The sequence below is a fragment of the Ranitomeya variabilis genome, chromosome 2, assembly GCF_051348905.1.
Source record: "Ranitomeya variabilis isolate aRanVar5 chromosome 2, aRanVar5.hap1, whole genome shotgun sequence".
Lineage (NCBI taxonomy): Eukaryota > Metazoa > Chordata > Amphibia > Anura > Dendrobatidae > Ranitomeya > Ranitomeya variabilis.
Genome location: NC_135233.1, coordinates 554,699,599 through 554,725,862, shown reverse-complemented (window position 1 = coordinate 554,725,862; position 26,264 = coordinate 554,699,599). Strand labels below are relative to the sequence as shown.

Genomic DNA, 26,264 nt, shown 5'->3' with positions numbered 1-26,264 from the left:
AGTTGGTAAGCCAAACCTCCGTCTCCGACTCCTCAATTTCCATGACACCGACTCCACCAAAATGGGCTCTGACTCCACGACTCCTGCCAGGGCTATGCAGTTGGTAAGCCAAACCTCCGTCTCCGACTCCTCAATTTCCATGACACCGACACCACCAAAATGGGCTCCGACTCCTGGCAGGGCTGTGGAGTCGGTAAGCTAAACCTCAGACTCCTCAATTTCCATGACACCGACTCCACCAAAATGGGCTCCGACTCCACGACTCCCGACTCCATAGCCCTGGTGAAAATGGCCTGAGATGTTGCACGGCTTCTGAATTTTTTTAATTTTCACCTCTATGATTTTCCATTACATTAATTTAAGTTATATTTATGTCTTGTAGAAACGAAGATCAAATCGGCAAGTAAAGCGGAAGAAGTATGCTGAGGAGGCGGGGAGGAAACAATGCGTGGAAGAACCAAAGGCCAGTGTTAAAAACAAAAAGAGTCCTGCCCCCCTGCCGGCAGAGCAGCCTTTACAACTCTTTGTGGTATGTCTGCCAGGGTGGGCTGGCTCTATACTATTTAGACCTACCAAATTTCGGTAATAGAAATTCCATCCTTTTTTAAAAGAGATGCCGTAGACCTGTTGAGGCTGGTGAACTTACTTTGCAAATCAGTGTCATACTGGCTGTATAATCCTCAGATAAAATGAGCTTTTTGGTATTTCACAAAGGATTATGCCGCTATTCTTTTCATGGATTTTTAAAGAAAGTACACCAGCCTGATCAGATCTAATCAATAATGTCTGCAGTCTGTATTGTAAAATGTAGTTCCTGATTTACTTTAGCCCTTATTGTTTGTGTGTCTTAGGCTACTTTCACACTAGCGTCGTGCACTGCACGTCGCTATGCGTCGTTTTGAAGAAGAAACGCATCCTGCAAAAGTGCTTGCAGGATACGTTTTTTCTCCATAGACTTGCATTAGCGACGCAGTCCGACGCATTGCCACACGTCCTGTTGCGTCGGTCCGTCGCCACCAAAAAACGTTGCATGTAACGTTTTTTGGTGCGTCGAGACCGCCCCCGCCTCCCCGCACCTCACAATGGGGCAGCGGATGCATTGAAAAACAGCATCCGCTGCCCCCGTTGTGCGGCGCATTCACTGCTAGCGTCGGTACGTCACAACGACGCAATTCGTCATACGTCGTACGACGCTAGTGTGAAAGTAGCCTTAGAGTACCAGCACACCTCTAATATTTTTACGACCTGTATAGCTTAGGATTAAGGGTGAGAAGAGCAGCGCTGTGTGTACGCTGCGTCTGATGGACATTCTGGACATGGGAACTAGAGGCGGACATGGTTTTAATAGACAATAAACCTGTAATTTGAGTTGATCATGAATTGTTACTGTAAGAACTCCTAAATCATCGTTGAGATATTGGCTTTTCTTATAAACCTAGGGACACACATGAAACGTTGCGCCTTTTTGTCAGTGGCACCATTGTTACTATAGTGTGTCATATCCGCTTTCAGACGAAACCAGGACCCAAAGCAAAGTGTGGGCCTGGACCCTCCACCATCACCAGCTAGACTCCATAAAGACCCATGTCCTGTCCCCATTAATCAAAATTGCAAATATTCTATATAACTCAGAAAACTCAGCAATAAGATCATTTTTTAAGTAATCCATCTAAATAATACAGATATATAGTTACCAAATAATAAATATTATCACCATACAATTACTGGTGACCAGCATTATTATTATTATTATTATTTATTATTATAGTGCCATTTATTCCATGGCACTTTACATGTGAGGAGAGGTATACATAATAAAAACAAGTACAATAATCTTAAACAATACAAGTCGCAACTCGTACAGGAGGAGAGAGGACCCTGCCCGTGAGGGCTCACAATCTACAAGGGATGGGTGAGGATACAGTAGGTGAGGATAGAGCTGATCTTGCAGTGGTTTGGTCGATCGGTGGTTACTGCAGGTTGTAGGTTTGCCGGAAGAGGTAGGTCTTCAGGTTCTTTTTGAAGGTTTCAATGGTAGGTGAAAGTCTGATATGTTGTGGTAGAGAGTTCCAGAGTAGGGGTGATGCGCGGGAGAAATCTTGTATGCGATTGTGGGAAGAGGAGATAAGAGGGGAGTAGAGAAGGAGATCTTGTGAGGATCGGAGGTTGCGTGCAGGTAAGTACCGGGAGACGAGGTCACAGATGTATGGAGGACACAGGTTGTGGATGACCTTGTATGTCATGGTTAGGCTTTTGTACTGGAGTCTCTGGGTAATGGGGAGCCGGTGAAGGGATTGACAGAGGGGAGAGGCCCGGGAATAGTGGGGGACAGGTGGATTAGTCGGGCAGCTGAGTTTAGAATAGATTGGAGGGGTGCGAGAGTGTTAGAGGGGAGGCCACAGAGCAGGAGGTTACAGTAGTCGAGGTGGGAGATGATGAGGGCATGGACTAGGGTTTTTGCAGATTCTTGGTTTAGGAATGTACAGATCCGTGAAATATTTTTGAGTTAAAGGCGGCAGGAAATGGAAAGGGCTTGGATATGCGGTTTGAAGGAGAGATCAGTGTCAAGGATTACCCCGAGGCAGAGAGCTTGTGGGACTGGGGAGAGTGGGCAGCCGTTTACTGTAACGGATAGGTTCGCTGGGGGGGTCGCGTGAGATGGGGGAAAGATAATGAATTCTGTTTTGTCCATGTTAAGTTTTAAAAATCTAGCGGAGAAGAAGGATGAAATATTGAACAGACATTGAGGGATTCTGGTTAGTAGGGTGGTGATATCTGGTCCAGAGATGTAGATCTGTGTGTCGTCAGCATAGAGATGATACTGAAAACCGTGAGATTCTATGAGCTGTCCCAGGTCAAAAGTGTAAATGGAGAAGAGCAGGGGCCCTAGAACTGAACCTTGTGGGACTCCGACAGATAGGGGGCGAGGTGAGGAGGTTGTGTGTGAATGGGAGACGCTGAATGTTCAGTCAGTTAGGTATGACGAGATCCAGGATAGGGCCAAGTCTGTGATGCCAAGGGATGAGAGGGTCTGTAGTAATAGGGAATGGTCCACTGTGTCAAAGGCAGAGGACATGTCCAGGAGGAGGAGGATAGAGTAGTGTCGCTTGCTCTTGGCGGTTAATAGGTTATTGGTGACCTTAGTTAGGGCAGTTTCAGTGGAGTGGTGTGACCGGAAGCCTGATTGTAAGCGGTCGAAGAGGGAGCAGGAAGAAAGATGGTAGGACAGTTCAAGATGGACGTGTTATTCCAGTAGTTTTGAGGCATAGGGGAGAAGTGATATAGGGCAATAGCTAGATACAGAAGATGGGTCAAGAGAGGGCTTTTTGAGGATAGGTGTGATTGAGGCATGTTTAAAGCTTGAAGGGAAAACACCAGTTAGTGATAGGTTGAAGAGATGGGTGAGAGTTGGGATGAAGACTTTGGCGAGGTTTGGGATGAAGTGGGAAGGGATCGGGTCAAGTGCACAGGTGGTGAGATGCGATCTTGAGAGTAGAGTGGAGAGTCGATCTTCTGTAATGGTGGAGAAGTTGGTTTTGGAGGTGGAGGGCTGGGTAGTTGGGAGGAAGGGCTCTGGGGGTTGTCGACTAAAACTTTCTCTGATGTTCTCGATCTTCTGCTTGAAAAATGAGGCAAAGTCTTCAGCTGAAATGAGTGGGGAGGGAGGAGGTGCTGGGGGACGGAGGAGAGAGTTGAAGGTGTTGAATAACTGTTTAGGGTTGTGAGGCAGGGAGGATATGAGAGATGAGAAGTAGGTTTGTTTTGCTGTGGCTTGTGTGGTCTTGAAAGTAGTGAGGGACTGTTTGAATGCGATGAAGTGCTCGTTGGAGTAGGATCTTTTCCATCTCCGCTCAGCAGCCCTGGAAGCTTGCCTCAGTTCTTTGGTCAGGCTGGTGTGCCAGGGCTGTCTGTTGATTTTGCGAGCTTTGGTATGCGTGAGAGGGGCAAGAGATTCCAAAGCTGTAGCTATTGTGGTGTTATATAGAGCGGCAGCGTCATCCGCATTGTGTAGGGAACTTATGTCTGTGAGAGGGAGGAGGGATTCAGAGAGTGAATGTAGATCAAGATGTTTAAGATTTCTGCGAGGGTGTGCAAGTTTGTGGGGTGGAGAGGGAAGAGAATGTGAGTAAATTGTGGTCAGAAAGAGGAAGAGGTGAGTTAGAGAGGTTAGACAGGGAGCAGAGGCGGGTGAAGATGAGGTCCAGTGTGTGACCATCTTTGTGAGTGGCTGTAGAAGACCATTGAGTGAGGCCGAAGGAGGAAGTGAGAGATAAAAGTTTAGTGGCAGCTGAGAGGGAAATGTCATTGGGGATGTTGAAGTCACCCATGATGATAGTGGGGATGTCCGCAGAAAGGAAATGAAGTAGCCAGGTGGTGAAGTGGTCAAGAGAAGGTGGTGGCTGGCCCTGGGGGGCAGTAAATGACAGCCAGTTGGAGGGGGAGTAGATGCGCACAGAGTGCACCTCAAAGGAAGGGAGGGTAACAGGGTGGCAGTGGGATTGGGGTGAAGGAGCAGTTATCTGACAGGGGAAAACCAACTCCTCCGCCATGCTTACTGCTGGAGCGGGGTGTGTGAGATAGGTGGAAGCCACCATACGAGAGTGCAGCAGGAGAGGCTGTGTCAGAAGGGGTGAGCCAGGTTTCGGTGATGGCGAGGAAGGAAAGTTTGGTAGTAACAAAAAGATTGTGGATGTAGGAAAGCTTGTTGCATACAGAGCGAGCGTTCCAAAGTGCTCCTGTTGGTGGGACTGGGGAAGCGGGGACCGGGCGAATGGGTATAAGGTTAGAGAGGTTACGGAAATTTGTGATAGAGCGTGGATGGGAGGTAGAACTGACTGTGGGGATGTGGTGAGGAGGATCAGGATTTGGAGAGATATCACCAGCCGTGAGGAGGAGCAGAGAAAGTGTTAGCAGGTGGGAGCAGGAGGGCATGAGGGGGCTGTCTGTGCTTTGAGACAGAGGATTGTATGTTGAGGAACAGTTCTGAGGAAGAGGTGAGATGGATGGGGAGGATTGAGGAAGAGATGAACAGTTCCTTACTAGGTGTTGGGATTAGGGGAGTTAGTAGAAAGTGAAGCATTATAGGGGTGAAAGTGAAAAGAAACAGAAACATTGTTTACAGTGACTTGCCAGTTACCTTCAGTTCCCTTCTGGTTCAATTCTGGTTTTAATTCTAAATTAATCTACACACTTCTAGGACACACTTATAGGAATCACACTGCAGACATTGCCAATAATACCACTGTGACAGTATCACTGTACCATAACTACAGATTTCTAACATGCTGAATAATAATACTGTACAAAGGCAAAATAATACTGCCACACCATGACCATATATTACCACCAAATAGTATCTGAATCTTACATCAACTTATTACTGAACAAAACCCACTGTATCTAGACAGATATTCGTACAATACAACCCACACCATGACCTGACGACGTATTACCATATTACTACATAGTGAACAAATAAAATCAGCAAGATTACCACTAACAAAATAACGCACTACTAAGGATGTTACTTCCACCACACCGCGACCTTCTAGTGACAGATTCGAGTTATACACAGATGCTGTGTGGACTGTATACACTACAGGTAAATCCTCTCATATCTCCAGGTGAAATCATTCATTTTCACTTTTCTTCTCCATCTGGTGCAGACCGTTGTGACTACTTCTGGTCATACATTAACCCCTTCCCGACCTTTGACGCATACGCTGCGTCATGAAAGTCGGTGCCAATCCGACCTGTGACGCAGCGTATGCGTCATGGAGGGATCGCGCTCCTGCAGATCGGGTGAAAGGGTTAACTCCAATTTCACCCGATCTCCAGGAACAGGGGGAGTGGTGCTTTAGCCCAGGGGGGTGGCTTCACCCCCTCATGGCTACGATCGCTCTGATTGGCTGTTGAAAGTGAAACTGCCAATCAGAGCGATTTGTAATATTTCACCCAAAAAAACGGTGAAATATTACAATCCAGCCATGGCCGATGCTGCAATATCATCGGCCATGGCTGGAAAACCTAATCTGTCCCCCCCCACACCCACCGATCTCCTCCCCAGTGCTCCGTTACGTGGTCCGCCCCCCTAAGTCGTCCTGTCCGCTCCTCCGTCCTCCTGTCCGCTCCCCCCGTGCTCCGGTCCCCCCTCCCTGTGCTCCGGTCCCCCCCCGTGATCCGATCACCCCCCTTTCATACTTACCGGGCCTCCCGGTGTCCGTCCGGCTTCTCCATGGGCGCCGCCATCTTCCAAAATGGCAGGCGCATGCGCACTGCGCCCGCCGAATCTGCCGGCTGGCAGATTCGTTTCAGATGTATTTTGATCACTGCGATATAGCCTATCACAGTGATCAAAATAAAAAAAATAGTAAATGACCCCCCTTTATCACCCCCATAGGGACAATAATAAAAATAAATAATTTTTTTTTTTTTTTTTTTTTTTCTACTAGGGTTAGGGTTAGAACTAGGGTTAGAATTAGGGTTAGAATTAGGGGTAGGGTTAGGGGTAGTGTTAGGGCATGTGCACACAGTGCGGATTTGGCTGCGAATCCGCAGCGGATTGCCGCGGATCCGCAGCGGATTGGCCGCCTTTCCGCAGCGGATTGGCCGCCTTTCCGCAGCGGATTGGCCGCGGATCCTCAGCGGATTGGCCGCTGCGAATTCGTAGCAGTTTTCCATCAGGTTTACAGTACCATGTACACCTATGGAAAACCAAATCCGCTGTGCCCATGGGGCGGAAAATACCGTGCGGAAACGCTGTGTTGTATTTTCCGCAGCATGTCAATTTTGTGCGGATTCCGCAGCGTTTTACACCTGTTCCTCAATAGGAATCCGCAGGTGAAATCCGCACAAAAAAACACTGGAAATCCGCTGTAAATCCGTAGGTAAAACGCAGTGCCTTTTACCTGCGGATTTTTCAAAAATGGTGCGGAAAAATCCCACACGAATCCGCAAAGTGGGCACATAGCCTTAGGGTTAGGGTTGGAATTAGAGTTAGGGTACCGTCTCACAGTGGCACTTTGATCGCTACGACGGTACGATCCGTGACGTTCCAGCGATATCCATACGATATCGCTGTGTCTGACACGCAGCAGCGATCAGGGACCCTGCTGAGAATCGTACGTCGTAGCAGATCGTTTGGAACTTTCTTTCGTCGCTGGATCTCCCGCTGTCATCGCTGGATCGTTGTGACAGCGATCCAGCGATGCGTTCGCTTGTAACCAGGGTAAACATCGGGTTACTAAGCGCAGGGCCGCGCTTAGTAACCCGATGTTTACCGTGGTTACCAGCGTAAAAGTAAAAAAAAACAAACCGTACATACTCACATTTCGGTGTCCTTCAGGTCCCTTGCCGTCTGCTTCCCGCTCTGACTGTCTGCCGGCCGGAAAGTGAGAGCACAGCACAGCAGTGACGTCACCGCTGCGCTCTGCTCTCACTGTACGGCGGCACTCAGTCAGAGCGGGAAGCAGACGGCAAGGGACCTGAAGGACACCGAAATGTGAGTATGTACGTTTTTTTTTTTTTTTTTTACTTTTACGCTGGTAACCACGGTAAACATCGGGTTACTAAGCGCGGCCCTGCGCTTAGTAACCCGATGTTTACCCTGGTTACCCGGGACCTTGGCATCGTTAGTCGCTGGAGAGCGGTCTGTGTGACAGCTCCCCAGCGACCACACAACGACTTTCCAACGATCACGGCCAGGTCGTATCGCTGGTCGTGATCGTTGGTAAATCGTTATGTGAGACGGTACCCTTAGGGTTGGAATTAGGGCTAGGGTTGGAAATAGGGTTAAGATTAGGCGTGTGGTTAGGGTTAAGGATAGGGTTAGGGTTGTGTTGGGGTTACAGTTGTGGGTAGGGTTGGGATTAGGGTTAGGATTAGGGTTAGGGTTGGATTTAGGGTTACGGGTGTGTTGGGGTTAGGGTTGTGGTTAGGGGTGTGTTGGGGTTAGGGTTGTGATTAGGGTTATGGCTACAGTTGGGATTAGGGTTAGGGGTGTGTTGGGGTTAGTGTTGAAGTTAGAATTGAGGGGTTTCCACTGTTTAGGCACATCAGGGGTCTCCAAACGCAACATGGCGTCACCATTGATTCCAGCCAATCTTGCGTTCAAAAAGTCAAATGGTGCGCCCTCCCTTCCAAGCCCCGACGTGCGCCCAAACAGTGGTTTACCCCCACATATGGGATACCAGCGTACTCAGGACAAACTGGGCAACAACTATTGGGGTCCAATTTCTCCTGTTACCCTTGCAAAAATAAAAAATTACTTGCTAAAACATAATTTTTGAGGAAAGAACAATTATTTTTTATTTTCACAGCTCTACGTTATAAACTTATGTGAAGCACTTGGGGGTTGAAAGTGCTCACCACACATCTAGATAAGATCCTTTTGGGGTCTAGTTTCCAAAATGGGGTCACTTGTGGGGTGTTTCTACTGTTTAGGCACATCAGGGGCTCTGCAAATGCAACGTGACGCCCGCAGACCATTCCATCAAAGTCTGCATTTCAAATGTCACTACTTCCCTTCCAAGCCCTGACGTGCGCCCAAACAGTGGTTTACCCCCACATATGGGGTACCAGCATACTCACAACAAACTGGGCAACAAATATTGGGTTCCAATTTCTCCTGCTACCCTTGTGAAAAAAAAATTGCTTGCTAAAACATCTTTTTTGAGGACAGAAAAATGATTTTTAATTTTCACGGCTCTGCGTTGTAAACTTCTGTGAAGCACTTGGGGGTTGAACGTGCTCACCACACATCTAGATAAGTTCCTTGGGGGGTCTAGTTTCCAAAATGAGGTCACTTGTGGGGGGTTTCTACTGTTTAGGCACATCAGGGGCTCTGCAAACCTAACATGATTCCCGCAGACCATTCCATCAAAGTCTGCATTCCAAATCGTCACTACTTCCCTTCCGAGCCCCGGCATGTGCCCAAACAGTGGTTTACCCCCACATATGGGGTATCAGCGTACTCAGGAGAAACTGGACAACAACTTTTTGGGGTAAAATTTTTCCTGTTACCCTTGGGAAAATTAAAAAATTCTGGGCTAAAAAAATATTTTTGAGGAAAGAAAACACATTTATTATTTTCACGGCTCTGCGTTATAAACTTCTGTGAAGCACTTGGGGGTTCAAAGTGCTCACCACACATCTAGATAAGTTCCTTAGGGGGTCTACTTTCCAAAATGGTGTCACTTGTGGGGGGTTTCAATGTTTAGGCACATCAGGGGCTCTCCAAACACAACATGGCGTCCCATCTCAATTCCAGTCAATTTTGCATTGAAAAGTCAAACGGCGCTCCTTCCCTTCCGAGCTCTCCCTTGCGCCCAAACAGTGGTTTACCCCCACATATGGGGTATCGGCGTACTCAGGACAAATTGTACAACAACTTTAGGAGTCCAATTTCTTCTCTTACCCTTGGGAAAATAAAAAATTGGGGGCAAAAAGATCATTTTTGTGAAAAAATATGATTTTTTTATTTTTACGGCTATGCATTATAAACTTCTGTGAATCACTTGGTGGGTCAAAGTGCTCACCACACATCTAGATAAGTTCCTTAGGGGGTCTACTTTCCAAAATGGTGTCACTTGTGGGGGGTTTCAATGTTTAGGCACATCAGGTGCTCTCCAAACGCAACATGGTGTCCCATCTGAATTCCAGTCAATTTTGCATTGAAAAGTCAAATGGCGTTCCTTCGCTTCCGAGCTCTGCCATGCGCCCAAACAGTGGTTTACCCCCAAATATGGGGTATCAGCGTACTCAGGACAAATTGTACAACAACTTTTGCGGTCCATTTTCTCCTGTTACCCTTGGTAAAATAAAACAAATTGGAGCTGAAATAAATTTTTTGTGTAAAAAAGTTAAATGTTCATTTTTATTTAAACATTCCAAAAATTCCTGTGAAACACCTGAAGGGTTAATAAACTTCTTGAATGTGGTTTTGAGCACCTTGAGGGGTGCAGTTTTTAGAATGGTGTCACACTTGGGTATTTTCCATCATATAGACCCCTCAAAATGACTTCAACTGAGATGTGGTCCCTAAAAAAAATGGTGTTGTAAAAATGAGAAATTGCTGGTCAACTTTTAACCCTTATAACTCCGTAACAAAAAAAAATTTTGGTTCCAAAATTGTGCTGATGTAAAGTAGACATGTGGGAAATGTTACTTATTAAGTATTTTGTGTGACATATCTCTGATTTAATTGTATAAAAATTCAATACATTAATAATGATTCTTCGTGCCCCCATACATTAATAATGATACTTTGTGCCCCATACATTATGTCTCCTTTGTGCCCCCATAAATTATGTCTCCTTTGTGCCCCCATACACTAATACACTAATAATTCATGCCCCCATACATTAATAATGATTCTTCATGCCCCCATACATTAATAATGATTCTTTGTGCCCCCATACATTAATATTGCCCCCATACATTCAAAATGTCTCCTTTGTTGCCCCATACATTAATAATGATTCTTTGTGCCCCATGCATTGTCTCCTTTGTGCCCCCATACATTAATAATGTATCTTCATGCCCACATACATTAGTAATGATTCTTCATGCCCCCATACATTAATAATGATTCTTTGTGCCCCCATACATTAATATTGCCCCCATACATTAAAAATGTCTCCTTTGTTGCCCCATACATTAATAATGATACTTTGTGCCCCATACATTGTCTCCTTTGTGCCCCCATAAATTATGTCTCCTTTGTGCCCCCATACACTAATAATGATTCTTCATGCCCCCATACATTAATAATGATTCTTTGTGCCCCCATACATCATGTCTCCTTTGTGCCACCATACATTAGTAATGATTCTTTGTGCCCCCATACATTGTCTCCTTTATGCCCCCGTACATGAATAATGATTCTTTGTGCCCCCATACATTATGTCCCCTTTGTGCCCCATACATTAATAATGATTCTTTGTGCCCCCATACATTATGTCCCCTTTGTGCCCCCATACATTAATAATGATTCTTTGTGCACCCATACATTATGTCTCCTTTGTGCCCCCCATAAATTATGTCTCCTTTGTGCCCCTAAACACTAATAATGATTCTTCATGCCCCCATACATTAATAATGATTCTTCATGCCCCCATACATTAGTAATGATTCTTTGTGCCCCCATACATTGTCTCCTTTGTGCCCCCGTACATTAATAATGATTCTTTGTGCCCCCATACATTATGTCCCCTTTGTACCCCCATACATTAATAATGATTCTTTGTGCCCCCATACATTATGTCCCCTTTGTACCCCCATACATTAATAATGATTCTTTGTGCCCCCATACATTATGTCCCCTTTGTACCCCCATACATTAATAATGATTCTTCGTGCCCCCATACATTAATAATGATACTTTGTGCCCCATACATTATGTCTCCTTTGTGCCCCCATAAATTATGTCTCCTTTGTGCCCCCATACACTAATAATGATTCTTCATGCCCCCATACATTAATAATGATTCTTCATGCCCCCATACATTAATAATGATTCTTTGTGCCCCCATACATTAATATTGCCCCATACATTAAAAATGTCTCCTTTGTTGCCCCGTACATTAATAATGATTCTTTGTGCCCCATGCATTGTCTCCTTTGTGCCCCCATACATTAATAATGTATCTTCATGCCCACATACATTAATAATGACACTTTGTTCTCCCATTCATTATGTCTCCTTTGTGCCCCCATACATTAATAATGATTCTTCGTGCCCCCCATACATTAATAATGATTCTTTGTGCCCCCCATACATTAATAATGATTCTTTGTGCCCCCATGCGTTATGTCCCCTTTGTGCCCCCATGCGTTATGTCCCCTTTGTGCCCCCATGAGTAATGTCCCCTTTGTGCCCCCATACGTTATGTCCCCTTTGTGCCCCCATGCATTATGTCCCCTTTGTGCGCCCATGCGTTATGTCCCCTTTATGCCCCCATACGTTATGTCCCCTTTGTGCCCCCATACATACATGACTGATGCCCCTTCTGTAGCCCAGACCACCAGCAGACTGAATCCGATACTAGCTGTGTTATTACTTGCTTCTATGTATTACTCTGAAACTCCATCGAGGTCTCGGATTGTCACATTTCGGGACAAGATCTTTTCAAACTGCTAAACATTTGAGAAGATGAAGGGTGGCCCAAATAATGATCTCAGGAGATCCGTCAGATCCGTTATTGGAAGGTTGAGTTGTATCTGGATTGCGGAGCTTCTTTTGCCCCCTGTTAGTATTCTGTCTCCGTAGGACCCTTTATTGTGTCCATTTACAGTATATTGGTTCCCTCGTTTTGAGTTAAATTGGGGAGCTGCTAATTGGTGGCCCGGACAGTTCTCTTGTGACAGGGGCTGGTGTATCTGTGATGTACGGCTGGTGCCATTTTCATTGCGGTAACACTAACTCATCGGTATATAAGGCCCTCTGCTGACCATCGGGACGGCCACATTTCAAAGTTTTCGAAACTAGAACATCCCTTTAAGTTACAGAACTTGGTATTTGCTCATTGGTTTCCAGATGAACCTTTTCTGCTGTCCTTTGGGATAATAGGGATCACTCATGACTTGGATATAAATATTTTTTTTCTGTAGGAAAACCCTAGTGAAGAAGATGCTGCTATTGTAGACAAGATCTTATCCTCCAGAATTGTGAAAAAAGAGGTAAGGACCAGTGAGGTCTTCCGCCATGTGGGCCTCTTATAAGAACATGGGTCACCGTCATGTGTTTTTTCTCTTGTTTCAGACCACGTCCGGGATGTTGGTTGAGGTGGAGGAATTTTACGTAAAGTACAAAAACTAGTAAGTAAAAAAAAAAAAGCAAACTTGTATCCTTATATCTGTACCCTTTCTTGGGTTCAAGGGTAACGGTTTGGGTGTATCTCATAGACAGTGTTCTGTGCAGGATCGGAGAGGATGCGGCCATGCCCTGCGGTGATCATAATGCCAGAAGCATCCAGCAAGTATACCGCTCATGGGCACTGACCGCCGCTCTGTATTGATCCAGTGGTTTATGTCCCTGGTGTATGTCAGAGATCTGTCAGGAAGTTATACCGTTGTGTGTGTCCGATATACTCCGCAAAGTAGTGTGAATAGACCCTAATACAGCTGTGCCCCGAGTGTTTGGTCAAATGGGTTTTTTACCCGTTATCTTTATTTGTTACCTGTCTCTGTGAAGCAAAAAATGCCAGGGGTACCTTCACTGCCAGGGGTACCATTGCTGCCAGAGATACTATAGCTGCCAGGGATACCATCACTGCTAGGGATACCATCTCTGCAAGAGATACCATCTCTGCCAGGGCTACCATCTCTGCCAGGGGTACCATCTCTGCCAGATTTACTATCTCTGCCAGGGGTACCATCTCTGCCAGGGGTACCATCTCTGCCAGGGATACCATCTCTGCCAGGGGTACCATCTCTGCCAGGGGTACCATCTCTGTCAGGGATACCATCTTTGCCAGGGGTACCATCTCTGCTAGGTGTACCATCTCTGCCAGGGGTACCATCTCTGCCAGGGGTACCATCTCTGTCAGGGATACCATCACTGCCAGGGATACCATCTCTGCTAGGGGTACCATCTCTGCAAGGGATACCATCACTGCCAGGGATACCATCTCTGCTAGGGGTACCATCTCTGCCAGGGGTACCATCTCTGCCAGGGGTACCATCTCTGCCCAGGGTACCATCTCTGCCAGTGGTACCATTGCTGCCAGGGATACCATCACTGCCAGTGGTACCATCTCTGCCAGGGGTACCGTCTTTGCCAGGGACACCATCACTACCAGTGGTACCATTGCTGCCAGGGATACCATCACTACCAGTGGTACCATTGCTTCCAGGGATACCATTGCTGCCAGGGGTATCGTTTTTGCTAGGGATACCATCACTACCAGTGGTACCATTGCTGCCAGGGGTACCATTGGTGCCAGGGACACCATTGCTGCCAGGGGTACCATCACTTCCAGAGACACCACTACTGCTAGGGGTACCATCACTGCCAGTTTTACCATTGCTGCCAGGGATACCATCGATGGTACTAATCACTTGAACAGGGTTCCCAATTCCCGGAATAAGACTTGAATAGTATGGGGACATATGAGTCATCATCCATAGGCTTGACTATACAGCATTCTGCTTTCTTCTTCACCGCTCTGTAAGGTCCCGACACAGTATGGAACTATTGGGGTCACAAAACCCCGTTCTAGTGATTTTGAGGCTCCAAGTGCTGGAAACGTTACGGATCAGGCATTTACACCGATCTGAAAAAAAGTAGATGGAGGAGCCCAGCGGTGTGCTCATAGTTTCAGGGCCGGGAGCGCACTCAGTGTTTGTGGGCACGCTCTTCTCTGGCTCCCATCTTAAGCCAGACTGGCAGGAGCCAGAGATCAGTGCGTGCCCACAGCCGTACTCAGCACTGATCTCCGGCTCCTGCCAGTCTGGCTTAAGATGGGAGCTTGAGAAGAGCATGCCCAAAGCCGTAGTCCGTGCCCGCCTAGTGAGTGTGCCGCCGTGCTCCTCCAGTGTCAGTGTGCAGGAACAGGGGTTTGCGTTTCGGGAGACCTCGTGGGAGAAAGCCAGTGCTGCCAATCTAGCTCAGGGACAGGGATGTACTGGCGAATGTTGTCACTAATGTGCCTGTTTCGGCTCACACTGTGCTATGCCGCTGACCCCCGCTTGTTACCCCACTCTCAGCTCCTACCTGCACTGTGAATGGGCCACCGAGCCGCAGCTGCTGAAGGACAAGAGAATCCAGCAGAAGATCAAGCGCTTCAAGATCAGGCAGGCGCAGAGGGCACACTTTTTTGCTGATGTAAGTAGTGAAAGGATCTATAAGCACCGCTGAAATGTCTGCATTACAAATATGGAACATCTTATCTTTTCCTCTGCCACTTCTCTTGGGGAAATACTTTAATAAATTCACACATGGGTGTTAAAGGGTTATTCCCATCTGCAAAATCCTATCCCAATATGTAGTAGCTGTAAGAATAATAATATCAGCAAATACATTCAATTAGAAATGTAGTATAGTTATTCTGATTCGCTATGTTACTTACCTCATGTGCAGGGCATTGCAGTAGCTTGGATATCCATGGTTACGACAACTAACTTACCGTGTGATTGGTCATCACCATGGAAAACTAAGCTACATCAATGCCCTGCACATGGGGTAAGCGACATAGCGAATCTGAAGAACTATACTACATTTCTAATTGGACTTATTTTCTAATATTAATATAATTGCACCTATTACATAATGGGATGGGATCTTAGAGAGGGGAATACCCTTTTAACCATTTCCCATATTAATAGCCTCCTCAGAGAGGAAGATGACTTGAACTCTAGCGCCACCCATTGGATGTAACAGGACAATAATATAGTGCGGAGATCTTGTCCTTATGACATCCGTAGCTGGTCATTTATGCATATGCTTCCAGGAAGAATAACTGAGGAATTGCACAGTCCTATAACAGGTGAAGTATTTATTAAAAGCCGACAGACGTGTCAGGAGAGCAGATTTGATCTTCCGGAGGCACAAAGAAAGGATCACAAGAATAAGTATTTCTGGGAAATGACAGGCATATGGAACCTTTTAGAACTTTATTTAGCTGAAGCCATCACATCCCTTTAAATTCTTGCACTAATTAATCAGTACCCAAAGTGCCCCAAGTTCTGATCCCAACCCATTATCTACCAATGTCCTTTTTTTGGGACGCCTAATCTTTAGCTTCTAGCAACTAAGATTTTATCATTTTTATAATTGGGTCCAATTTTTTGTGTTGTGTTTGTAAAATGAATGTTTACAAAATAGGAAATCATGTCATTGTCATTTTTAATTGAATATTGGGACGCCCTTTTCTGATAAATCCGTACTTGAAAAAATTTTGCAAATAATGTTTCTGATTCATTAGAACCCAAATCTTTAAAAATCTGTCATTAAAAAATAAAAAAAAAATGAAAATTGCTAATTTGGCAAGTAATGAGTTAACCATTGCTTTGTAGATGGAAGAAGAAATGTTCAATCCCGATTATGTGGAAGTGGATCGTGTGTTAGAAGTCTCCTTCTGTGAAGATAATGACACCGGGGAGGTAAATCTGCACCTGGAACAGGCTTTGTACATCAGGAGAACTAGCTCTTGGTCTAATGCTGTGTTTTTCGCCTTTTCAGCCTGTCATTTATTACTTAGTGAAGTGGTGCTCGCTGCCCTATGAAGACAGTACATGGGAACTGAAGGAAGACGTGGATCTGGCAAAAATAGAGGAGTTTGAGCACCTGCAAGCGGTTAGACCTGATACCAGGAGAGCGGTAAGTTCTCTACAAGCCAGATTGTCACTTTTAGGCAGTTCTCATTTGTTATAGTCGCGTTACATGTTTTACCTGAAACCGGTTTAAAAAATAATCTTCATCATGGAGATGCTAATTGTGGGTCACAACGGAGGGGGGACGTGGCCGGGCATGCATGCGGTGAGGACGTGTCTCTGGAGCGCTCCCGCGCACTCATCCTGTAATTTCAGGGAGAAAAGACTCCTACCTGGTGGCTGTCGGTTCATGGAGGCCGCAGGTGCTTTTTCCGAGATGACCCACAGCAGAAACAGAGCAGGGAGGATGGAGTGGCGCCATCATACATTCAAGATGGCGTCCGCACGTCCTGTGCCTATAGGCAGAGAGATGTTGGAAGAGAGGCAGCGGTCAGACTGGAGCAATACGCAAATAGAGCATCACCTACATATATTACCAACAAATAAAGTAGCACTCTGTAGCACTATAGCATGCAAACATGAAATATGAATTGCATTACTGCTCTAGAAAATATGAGAATACTTTGGCCAATTCATGCGTGCCCAGCAGCCATGGTAAGGCGATTCTCGTTGTTGGGATCCTGCCTAATGTGAATCCTCCCCTAGGCTGACGGCTACATTTATGTGGGTAGATAGAATGCTGCTGTGATAAAACCACCACAGGATGATGGGTGGAGTGCTTAGTCAGTGGGCCAATTTTCACCAACAGATCGAATGGAGAAAACTTTTTCTTTGTTTTGTTATTTTTTAAGTCTCCTCCTCCGAGACATAGGGATCCCCCTCTGATCACACTGTGAATAGAATAATCAGACAGTTTTTCTTGGATGGAGAATACACAGTCATGTGCACCTGTCCTAACAAGCTTCTTATAGCATGTGCTTTTGATGTTTCTTTCCCAGGAACGACCACCTCCAAATAATTGGAAGAAAATTCACCAGTCACGAGAATACAAAACTGGTAATCAGCTTAGAGAATACCAACTGGAGGGACTGAACTGGCTGCTGTTCAACTGGTATAACAGGTGAGCTGGCCATCATCCAGTAGGTAAAGTGGAGAAAGACCAGATCAGATTGCTATAAAGCCGCGTATCTACAACCAAGGAGCAGGGGGGCATGTCATGGGGACACAGCCGAAAATGTCTTACAGAAGAAGCCTGAAATTGATAGACATTAGAGATGTATTTTTCCACACACTTGTGACATATTGCAGGACCTTTAACATATGTACATCATACACCGAGCACGGGTTTATGCAGCAGGCTCAGGAGCTGAGCCCGCCATAGATGATTTCCATGCCCGTCGTGTTATACAGTTGACTTGTGCATGTAACAGCCCACACCCCATGGCTCTTGGAAGAAGAGAAGGAGAGGAAAAAGCAAAAATTAAAATTGTCCACAGCGGGAAGGGGATAATGTAGACCCCCTGTTACATCTTTGTTTCAAAAGTTTAAGCGCCACATCTGATAATCTGAGTGAAAACACTGATTTGACTTTTTCTTCACTCTGTCTCAACTTCATAGGAGGAACTGTATTTTGGCAGATGAAATGGGTCTCGGAAAAACCATTCAGAGCCTGACGTTTCTTCATGAGATTTACCTGTCTGGTATCCGTGGCCCGTTCCTCATCATTGCTCCTCTCTCCACCATCACCAACTGGGAGCGCGAGTTTCGTACCTGGGCAGATCTGAATGTGGTGGTATACCATGGCAGCATGATCAGCCGGCAGATGATCCAGCAGTATGAGATGTATTTCCGGGATTCTCAGGTACGGCACCGTAAATCATCTGGAGTAGACCTGAAGACAACACAGGTCAGGGAATTAGAGATCATATGAATGAGATAATGGAGGCTTTATTACATCGCAGGGTCGAGTTGTCCGAGGGACTTACAAGTTTCATGCCATCATCACCACCTTTGAGATGATTTTGGGGGGCTGCCCAGAGCTCAATGCCATTGAGTGGAGGTGTGTTATAATTGATGAGGCGCACAGGCTGAAGAACAAGAACTGCAAGTTGCTGGAAGGCCTGAAACTCATGAACCTGGTATGTATAGTGTCCAGACGCAGGTATTTCCATGGATTTCTGTTCTCTACCCACTGACCTGTCGCTCCACTGAGAATCCATATCACCATTCCAAGCTCACAGCCGCATGTTATGTGACATTTTAGATCAGCGCAGTTCACTCTTTGTTAGTTCTTTTCCTTCAGAACTGAGGCTTTAATGCTACCAGATATTTGACGGATACATTTGGTCAGTGGGAGTTGAAATTGGGAGAGTGTACTTTTTCCCCTGTTTGACATTGCCCAATCATAAGCAAGCAGCAACACTCAAGGAAAAGAAGAACCCACATACCCCCAACCATAGCTTAAAACCGGCTTTCTCCTGTGAGAGATGTAACATCAGACAGCTCCGATATCCTGGTCTAACCTCCCACATTACTAGAAAGTGCATAGATGGGTCACATTTTTCAGATAAGTTTGAAGCAGTCCATGTTTGGAAGGGGCAGCACAGCTGAGTTTTACAGTGTCACATTAAAGATCATACGGTCAGCTCTGGTGTACTGCCACTTCCACCACTCTGCCTATCCAGAAGAGAAATCTATGGTGACATTATATGACACTTGTGTCCGTTGTGCTCAGGTCAATTTGTACTCATTCTGCATTGAGAGCAGAGCAGGCTTCACAGTTTCCAAACCCTAAATCGGAAAGGGTTCTTTACAGTTAGAGCAGTCAGACTGTGGACTGCCGACCACAAGAGATAGTAATGGCTGACACGTATATCAGCATTTAAAAAATGGGGCTGGATGTTTCTTCTCATGTCAAATGGCATTGTAGGGATAGAGCATTTATAACTTGTGGAGAAAAGGTTGACCTTGGTGGAGCTGTGTCTTTTCTCAATTTTTGTAACTATAGGAAAAATGGCATTTATAGTTAGTGGTCTCACTACTCTCCCTTTTGTGATATTTTATTTATTTTGTTCTACCTAAATGCATGTATTTGGATCTAAAAATCATTAAATATTTTGCCCCATATGACTTTTTGCACATTGAACTTTGTTGTGGATTGTGGTCATTAGTCCGCTAAGAGGAGCTCGTAAAAAGACACATAATAGAGATATAGTGGGTTGGCTGATGCACTCTGTTAGCTCGTTCTGCAGCCAGCAGTAGACAGGGCAAGACAGAGGCTATAGAGCGTAAACAGGGCAACAAACCCTATGAAAAAATGATTTCTTGCCCCAATTGCATGCTTTCCGGTAAGAAAAAAGGTTTACAACCCCTTTAATTGAGCTGAATGAATCAGTTGTTTAGAACAGGCCTGTCGGATCCCATTTGTTCTGATTTTATAAATGGCTTTGTTACCTTGTCTGTGCCCACACCAGCACTAAATATAGCCCTCTTGTTACACCCCTGATTTGTAGCACGCGGAATACTGACATTTTCCATAATAAACACGAGTTTGGCAGATGATTGTAAAGTGTGAAACAAGCTGCAGATAGCTGTGAAACATACCGCTCAGTGGTAGCGATATAGTCTGTGCTGACATAATCAGATTATTTTAATAAAATCTGTGTCACGATTCCTCCACTCGGTGTGTCTTGGACCTCGTTCTGACCATCCATTTGCCTAGCCCCTTTGCTCTGATCCACCAGCTTCCTGGTATTCTGACCTCGGACCATGACCTGATTTCGCCTTTGTCTTTCCCCTTTAGTTTACCACGTGCTCTCTTGGTTTCTCACCCTGGAACGTTTGACTACCCTGCCTCACGGCTTGTCCATGACTAGTGACTAGCATCACAGTTGGTATTCTAAAAGCTGGGGTTTAGATGACACTTGTCTCCCTACATTGCAGCCTTTCCATAGTGGTCTTATCCTAATGTTCTCCATCCCACAGGAGCACAAGGTGCTTCTAACAGGAACGCCCCTGCAGAACACGGTGGAGGAGCTGTTCAGTCTCTTACATTTCCTAGAGCCGCTGCGCTTCCCCTCAGAATCTACGTTCATGCAAGAGTTTGGAGATCTGAAGACCGAGGAGCAGGTAATGAATACTCGTGTTAATGTCCGGTGTATCCTACATGCTGAAAGGGAGCCGCACTTAGCAATCATGTTGCATATTCTGAGCCTAGTTATGTAATTCAGGGAAAGATGCACAACTACGGTTATATCAGCAAAGTAGTAACCAACATGTGACTTTTGGACACACAATATATTTTGGGGTAGCTGTCAAATTCCCTGCTATTTCCTTGCATGTGTTTCTGTTTTTAATTTCAGGTCCAAAAACTGCAGGCTATCCTTAAGCCAATGATGCTTCGAAGGCTCAAGGAGGACGTGGAAAAAAAACTAGCGCCTAAGGAAGAAACTATCATAGAAGTGGAACTGACCAACATCCAGAAGAAGTACTACAGAGCCATCCTGGAAAAGAACTTTGCCTTCTTATCTAAAGGGGCCGGCCAAGCCAATGTCCCCAACCTAGTGAACACCATGATGGAGCTGCGCAAGTGCTGCAACCATCCGTATCTCATTAAAGGTGCGCACGTAGCAACCGGCACAAGGGGTTTGTCTTCCATTTCATTCATGTCAGCAGAGGGACAGCAGTGATACGTGAGGACATAGTCTTGGGATTAGTCTCATCTACACAACACTTTTTACAGGCAAGTTGTTTCTGTGATCAGCCGGTCAATGGAGGTCTGGGTTCTGAAAACGTCGCCATTTATGCCCAAACCAAGCCATTCATGATGCCCAAACCATTTTGGCATATCAGGGAGAACATAGATTAAAGATCCAGCCTGAGACCATAGGGGGAGACGAGACTAGTCCGGAGCAACGACTGGCCAGCTTCTCCCCGCCTCGCTCCCTGTGATTGACAGGTGTCTCCTTATGTACAGACATGGGAGATAGCACAGTGGGAGAAACCTGATGGGGTTTGGCCAGACTAGACTTCTCTCCTCCTATTTACCCCGACTGGACCTTTAATGCCACAGTGTTTCAGAGAAAAACATACCTGGCACAATCATGCAGCCAGCCTCTGATTCATGCTGCCCGTGGTTTGGGAAGCATAAATCAACGGACAGATTTCCTTTATAAGGGTTGTCCGGTCTTAGGCTGCAAATCTAAAGTCACTCTATGTGACTGCAGACTTGTAAATCCTCACATTGTGAGCATTGCGCGCTGTGAGGATTTGATTTGTAGATGCCGACTAGGTGGCCGCGGCCTCGCTCAGTGCAAGTGTATTGAGCAAGGTCGGACAGTCTAGTTGGAATGTGGCTGGACGTATGCAAATCATATACTTATGGTCACATGACTGTGCGCTGCCAGCATCGGAGACTCCTCACAGGCGATGTGAGGATTCACAAATCTGCAGTCACATACAGTCACATGGAGACAACCCCTTTCATTTATTATTAGACATTACCTATAGGAAAGTGCTTCTGATTGTTACAAAGGGCCTTTGCATGTGTCCATTGCATTGATCAATGTGATATGGAGGAAATATCAGATGGTTAAGAGACATCTTGAGCTGTAGACTCAGCATATGCACAAATGATCTTGCAGGAGCTGAAGAGAAGATCCTCGGAGAGTTCAGAGAGACACACAACCCAATGGCTATGGATTTCTACCTCCAGGCCATGATCCAGTCTGCTGGGAAGCTGGTGCTCATTGATAAGCTACTGCCGAAAATGAAAGCTGGAGGCCACAAGGTGCTCATCTTCTCCCAGATGGTGCGTTGCTTGGACATATTAGAGGACTATCTCATGCACAAGAGGTGAGTGCATGTATGTGATATGTTCCCATGAATGCCGCATTGCTTAGGCTAGGTGCACACTGCGTAGGGGGGCTTTTCCTGACATATACCGTGGCGTTCCCTAAGGTCCCCTTTCTAGAGATGGAGGCAAAAAGCGTGTTCTTTCTGCCTCTGGCTTGTGAGTGCCTGCATATTGCTTGTTTGACTGTACAGGAAAGCAGCAGTCTGCAAAAGAAAAAAGTAGTATATTTTGCAGCATACGTTTCTTTGGAATAGGTCCTTATGATGGACGGATGCCACGGACTCCATCTTGACTGTGGCCACTATGGGGCACACACCGCCTGAGCGGTCTGAGCACAGACGTAATGTGCATCTAGCCTTCTGTTGTATTCTTTTGTTGTGTCAGAGGTACATAGAATATACTGACACACAAGCAGAGCTCAAGTGTTTGTCCCAAAAGCTGCCACAAGTCCTGCTTTTCCATCCTACTGCGTTCAGCCTGCAGTGAAAGGGCTACATAGAGATATATGCTACATTGGGACCCACAATTATCGCTGGAATAAGGGACTTCTGCTTTCCCCAAAGGGGTATGCTCTCAAGCTGAAGTGGTTGGTGGAAACAAGAACTCGGGTCCCTGAATTGGGAGCCCATCATTCGTTTCCCCACCAATCTAGCATTTGTTATTCATCTAGTGGTTAGGTGATAGATGCTTTTTGCAGAGACGCCTTATTAGTGTGTAAATTACACATATTTTAGTATGTGCAATATGATAACTCACGCCTGGTTCTGTATCAGCACCTGTGACAACTTATGAGATACATTTTTGAAGATAATTGGTTGATCATATCACGTGATATCACAGCCAAAAGAAAGGACTATGAGAGATTCTATAAAAGCAGAGGCAGGGAACGCAGCCGCCATTTTGTGGTGAATATAGAAAGTGAGATGAGATCACAGCTTAGTAATAGGGATAAGGAAAGGAAGCAGTAAAAAACTGAAGAAACAGTACCGATGGTGTGCAGTAAAGGACCGTTCCCATCCGATTACCCACAGACGTGTGCTGAGATCCTAATGTGCATCCTTCTGTCACTGTTTAAATCTTACTAAAAGCCAATCTGGACTCTTGCTCCTCTCAATCCTTCTCAGATATCTCTATGAACGCATCGATGGTCGAGTCCGAGGAAATCTCCGGCAAGCAGCCATTGACCGCTTCAGTAAACCAGATTCTGATCGGTTTGTGTTCCTCCTTTGCACCCGAGCAGGAGGTCTGGGAATAAATTTGACTGCTGCCGACACCTGTATTATATTCGACTCTGATTGGAATCCTCAGAATGATCTCCAGGTTAGTGGCTGATGTGGCATCATTGACGCATTCCTTCACATTAGTCGACGATTAAGTAGTCAATATTGGTCAAAAAGACAATGTTGCAGTGCTCGTTCATGCGGCGTGCTCACCACATACAGTTTTTTGGGGGTCAATTCGCCCCCTCCGCCCCACACACACACAAAAAAAAGAGTATTGAAAAAAGAAATTCATACAGCTACGTTGACATTGATCAAACAAATAATGGACATGTCCGCAACAGGTTAACTTTGCCTGTCATTTCTTTTCAAGGCTCAAGCCCGATGTCACCGAATTGGTCAGAACAAGGCTGTGAAGGTTTATCGGTTAATTACAAGAAACTCCTATGAGCGGGAGATGTTCGACCGAGCGAGCCTGAAGTTGGGTTTAGACAAAGCTGTCCTCCAGAGTATGAGCGGGAGAGAAAACAGCATTGGAGGGGTGAGGGACACTTTCTATATCGGTTTCTAGTAAAATGATCCAGCTCCCAGGAATGGTGGTCTACGGCTGCCAACCAAAACCCTTTCCTTTGTTTTGTTTTGTTTTTTATTTTTAATTTTCAGTTAGTTAAAATACAATTAATGAAATATGATTACTAAAGATGGTAGAATTGATTTGCAGGACTTGGTCCATCGGTCAGGTCAGTAATCTGTGACCGCTGGATGGGACTCTCCTTACCTCCCCGCATTCTTGGCTCTTCTTTTGATTAGCTGGGCTACCAATGGTGACATCTCATCAGGCTGACTAATCAAAAGAAGACCAGGAATGCTGGGTGGTAAGGAGCATCGTGAAGCTCCCATCCAGCGGTCACAGATAACTACTGACCTGGCTGATGGTCCGGAGTCCTGCTAATTGATCCTCCCATCTCTAGTTGATATTTTGGTCATCAAAGACTATTCTTGAGGACAAGTGTCTTACGCATTGATAAAAGTGATGAGAAGATACAATTCCAAATTAACAAAAAAAAAAACCCCCAAACCTGTAGATTGACGTGTGAGTAGAGAACCGATACATACATGCTCATACTGGAGTGATTGCTTTCACGCATGGACAGATTCAGCAACTCTCCAAGAAAGAGATAGAAGACCTTCTCAGGCGGGGAGCGTATGGAGCCATCATGGATGAGGAGGATGAAGGCTCCAAGTTCTGTGAGGAAGACATTGACCAAATCCTTCAGAGGAGGACAAAGACCATTACTATAGAGTCTGAAGGAAGGGGTTCAACGTTTGCCAAGGTAAGCAATAGGTTCAGTATGTATTAGTGGGGGGAACCTCGTACTGCCTAGTAGGTAATACCTGCCTCACCACAAGATAGACATACTGAGATCTGATTTTATTTCTCCAGGCAAGTTTTGTGGCTTCTGGTAACAGAACTGACATCTCTTTGGATGACCCGAACTTCTGGCAGAAATGGGCAAAAAAGGCAGAAATCGACATCGATTCAGTGAGTGGCAGAGTAAGTATGATATTCTCCCGTCTGTGCGTTACGGACTGGTATATTGTAATTGACTTTCATCAGACAAGTCTGAAATCTCCACACATTATAGCTAATGTCACCTAAAATGGTATAAAGCAAATGGACCTGCATTATCGAGCTGCGGAAACGATTTACCGAGAGTGAAGAGTCAGATGTCTCTATGTCAGTCTACTGATCGATGCAAAGAGCTTGTGTCTGTATCCTAATGCATAGATCCAAGAACGTAGGGGGCAAAGACTGATTAAAAGATAAGAAAAATGACTGATTTTGACCAATTATACACAAGTGATCATGCCAGATGGCCAGCGACAGACTATTATCAACCCATAAAGTGAACTGTATTGTGGAATTGTTTATTGCCTATTGTCAGATGTAAGAAGTGTATGGCACGATCGGCCAAATTTAGACATTCATTTGCCACCTTGCACATTTCCACAGTGTTGTATTGTCTCTTTAATCTGCTAGGTTTGGGCCCCCATACACATTAGAACCCATCAAGATCCCCATGTTCAGCCAACAGTTCAATGTGTAGGGGGGCTCTTGATTCTCCCTCGACAAATGATGTTGGGGAAGATAAGGATTAGGCATGTCCGATTTTGGACGGCTAATTGTTTTGTTCTCCGGAAGATTTTTCTCCAGACAAGATATCGTTGAGAAACCAGATGAACCAGCCAATCTAAAGCGTACTGCGGGCTCTAGTCTGGCATGCTGATGGTCATTTGTACAGACCAACCATCTGACGGATGATTGACCAGCTGTGGTCCAGCTGATCATTGTCTCATGTGTATGGCCAGCTTCGGGTCTTTGAGTCCCATTGATATATCCACCAGGAACAGCCGAACAGAAAAATGTATGGTTTAGTGGCAAAATATTGATTCCAATCCATCCTAATTATTGATCACAGCTTTCCCCAGCGCACATAGTCACTATAGAGTAAGTACTCGAAGCAGGGATGTGGAAGAACGTACACAGCCCATTGACCAGACCTTTGGTTTCTGTTGGTTTGGTGACAGTGAGATAGGCCCATTGATTGACACCAGCTCTTGGCCCTTCTGTGACTGAGTGGTCACCTAGCCATCACTAGCTGTATGTACCTTTTATTACCTGGAAATCTGTTTAGGAGCTTAGTTTACGCTGACAGATTTCTACCCATAATGAGTGCTGATTGGTGCTATAGCATGTCTATCTGTGCCCTCTTAAAGTAACTTTTGCAAACTGTACATACGATCATTCATTTCTTTAACCATTTGCATATTGTTGGAGGAACATCCTCTTGTATTTTTTAGGTCCCACTCACACATCCTTGTATCACTATTGATGATTCATGAATCAACCGCGAGTCCCCCCCCCCCCCCCCGAGGAGAACTTAATAGCCTCCATGGTGTATATAATGTTGTTAAAT

The 26,264-nt window shown here is 45.5% G+C and overlaps 2 protein-coding genes across 7 annotated transcripts in view; one reads left to right on the top strand and one right to left on the bottom strand.

Annotated features, from left to right (window-relative positions):
• The window catches only part of LOC143807039 (uncharacterized), a 293,401-nt gene that overhangs the window by 5,848 nt on the left and 261,289 nt on the right, over window positions 1–26,264 (bottom strand). The gene's annotated exons all lie outside the window — the stretch shown is intronic.
• The window catches only part of CHD9 (chromodomain helicase DNA binding protein 9), a 203,831-nt gene that overhangs the window by 133,362 nt on the left and 44,205 nt on the right, over window positions 1–26,264 (top strand). For all 6 annotated transcript variants that reach the window (XM_077288200.1, XM_077288199.1, XM_077288202.1 and 3 more), the window contains 16 exons: window positions 383–529; window positions 12,610–12,678; window positions 12,761–12,816; window positions 14,707–14,824; window positions 16,015–16,101; window positions 16,181–16,318; window positions 17,211–17,332; window positions 17,830–18,073; window positions 18,174–18,350; window positions 20,197–20,340; window positions 20,574–20,829; window positions 21,855–22,065; window positions 23,191–23,386; window positions 23,660–23,827; window positions 24,441–24,620; window positions 24,731–24,841. In XM_077288200.1, coding sequence (XP_077144315.1) covers window positions 383–529; window positions 12,610–12,678; window positions 12,761–12,816; window positions 14,707–14,824; window positions 16,015–16,101; window positions 16,181–16,318; window positions 17,211–17,332; window positions 17,830–18,073; window positions 18,174–18,350; window positions 20,197–20,340; window positions 20,574–20,829; window positions 21,855–22,065; window positions 23,191–23,386; window positions 23,660–23,827; window positions 24,441–24,620; window positions 24,731–24,841 — 2,424 coding nt within the window. The remainder of the gene's footprint in view (window positions 1–382; window positions 530–12,609; window positions 12,679–12,760; window positions 12,817–14,706; window positions 14,825–16,014; window positions 16,102–16,180; window positions 16,319–17,210; window positions 17,333–17,829; window positions 18,074–18,173; window positions 18,351–20,196; window positions 20,341–20,573; window positions 20,830–21,854; window positions 22,066–23,190; window positions 23,387–23,659; window positions 23,828–24,440; window positions 24,621–24,730; window positions 24,842–26,264) is intronic.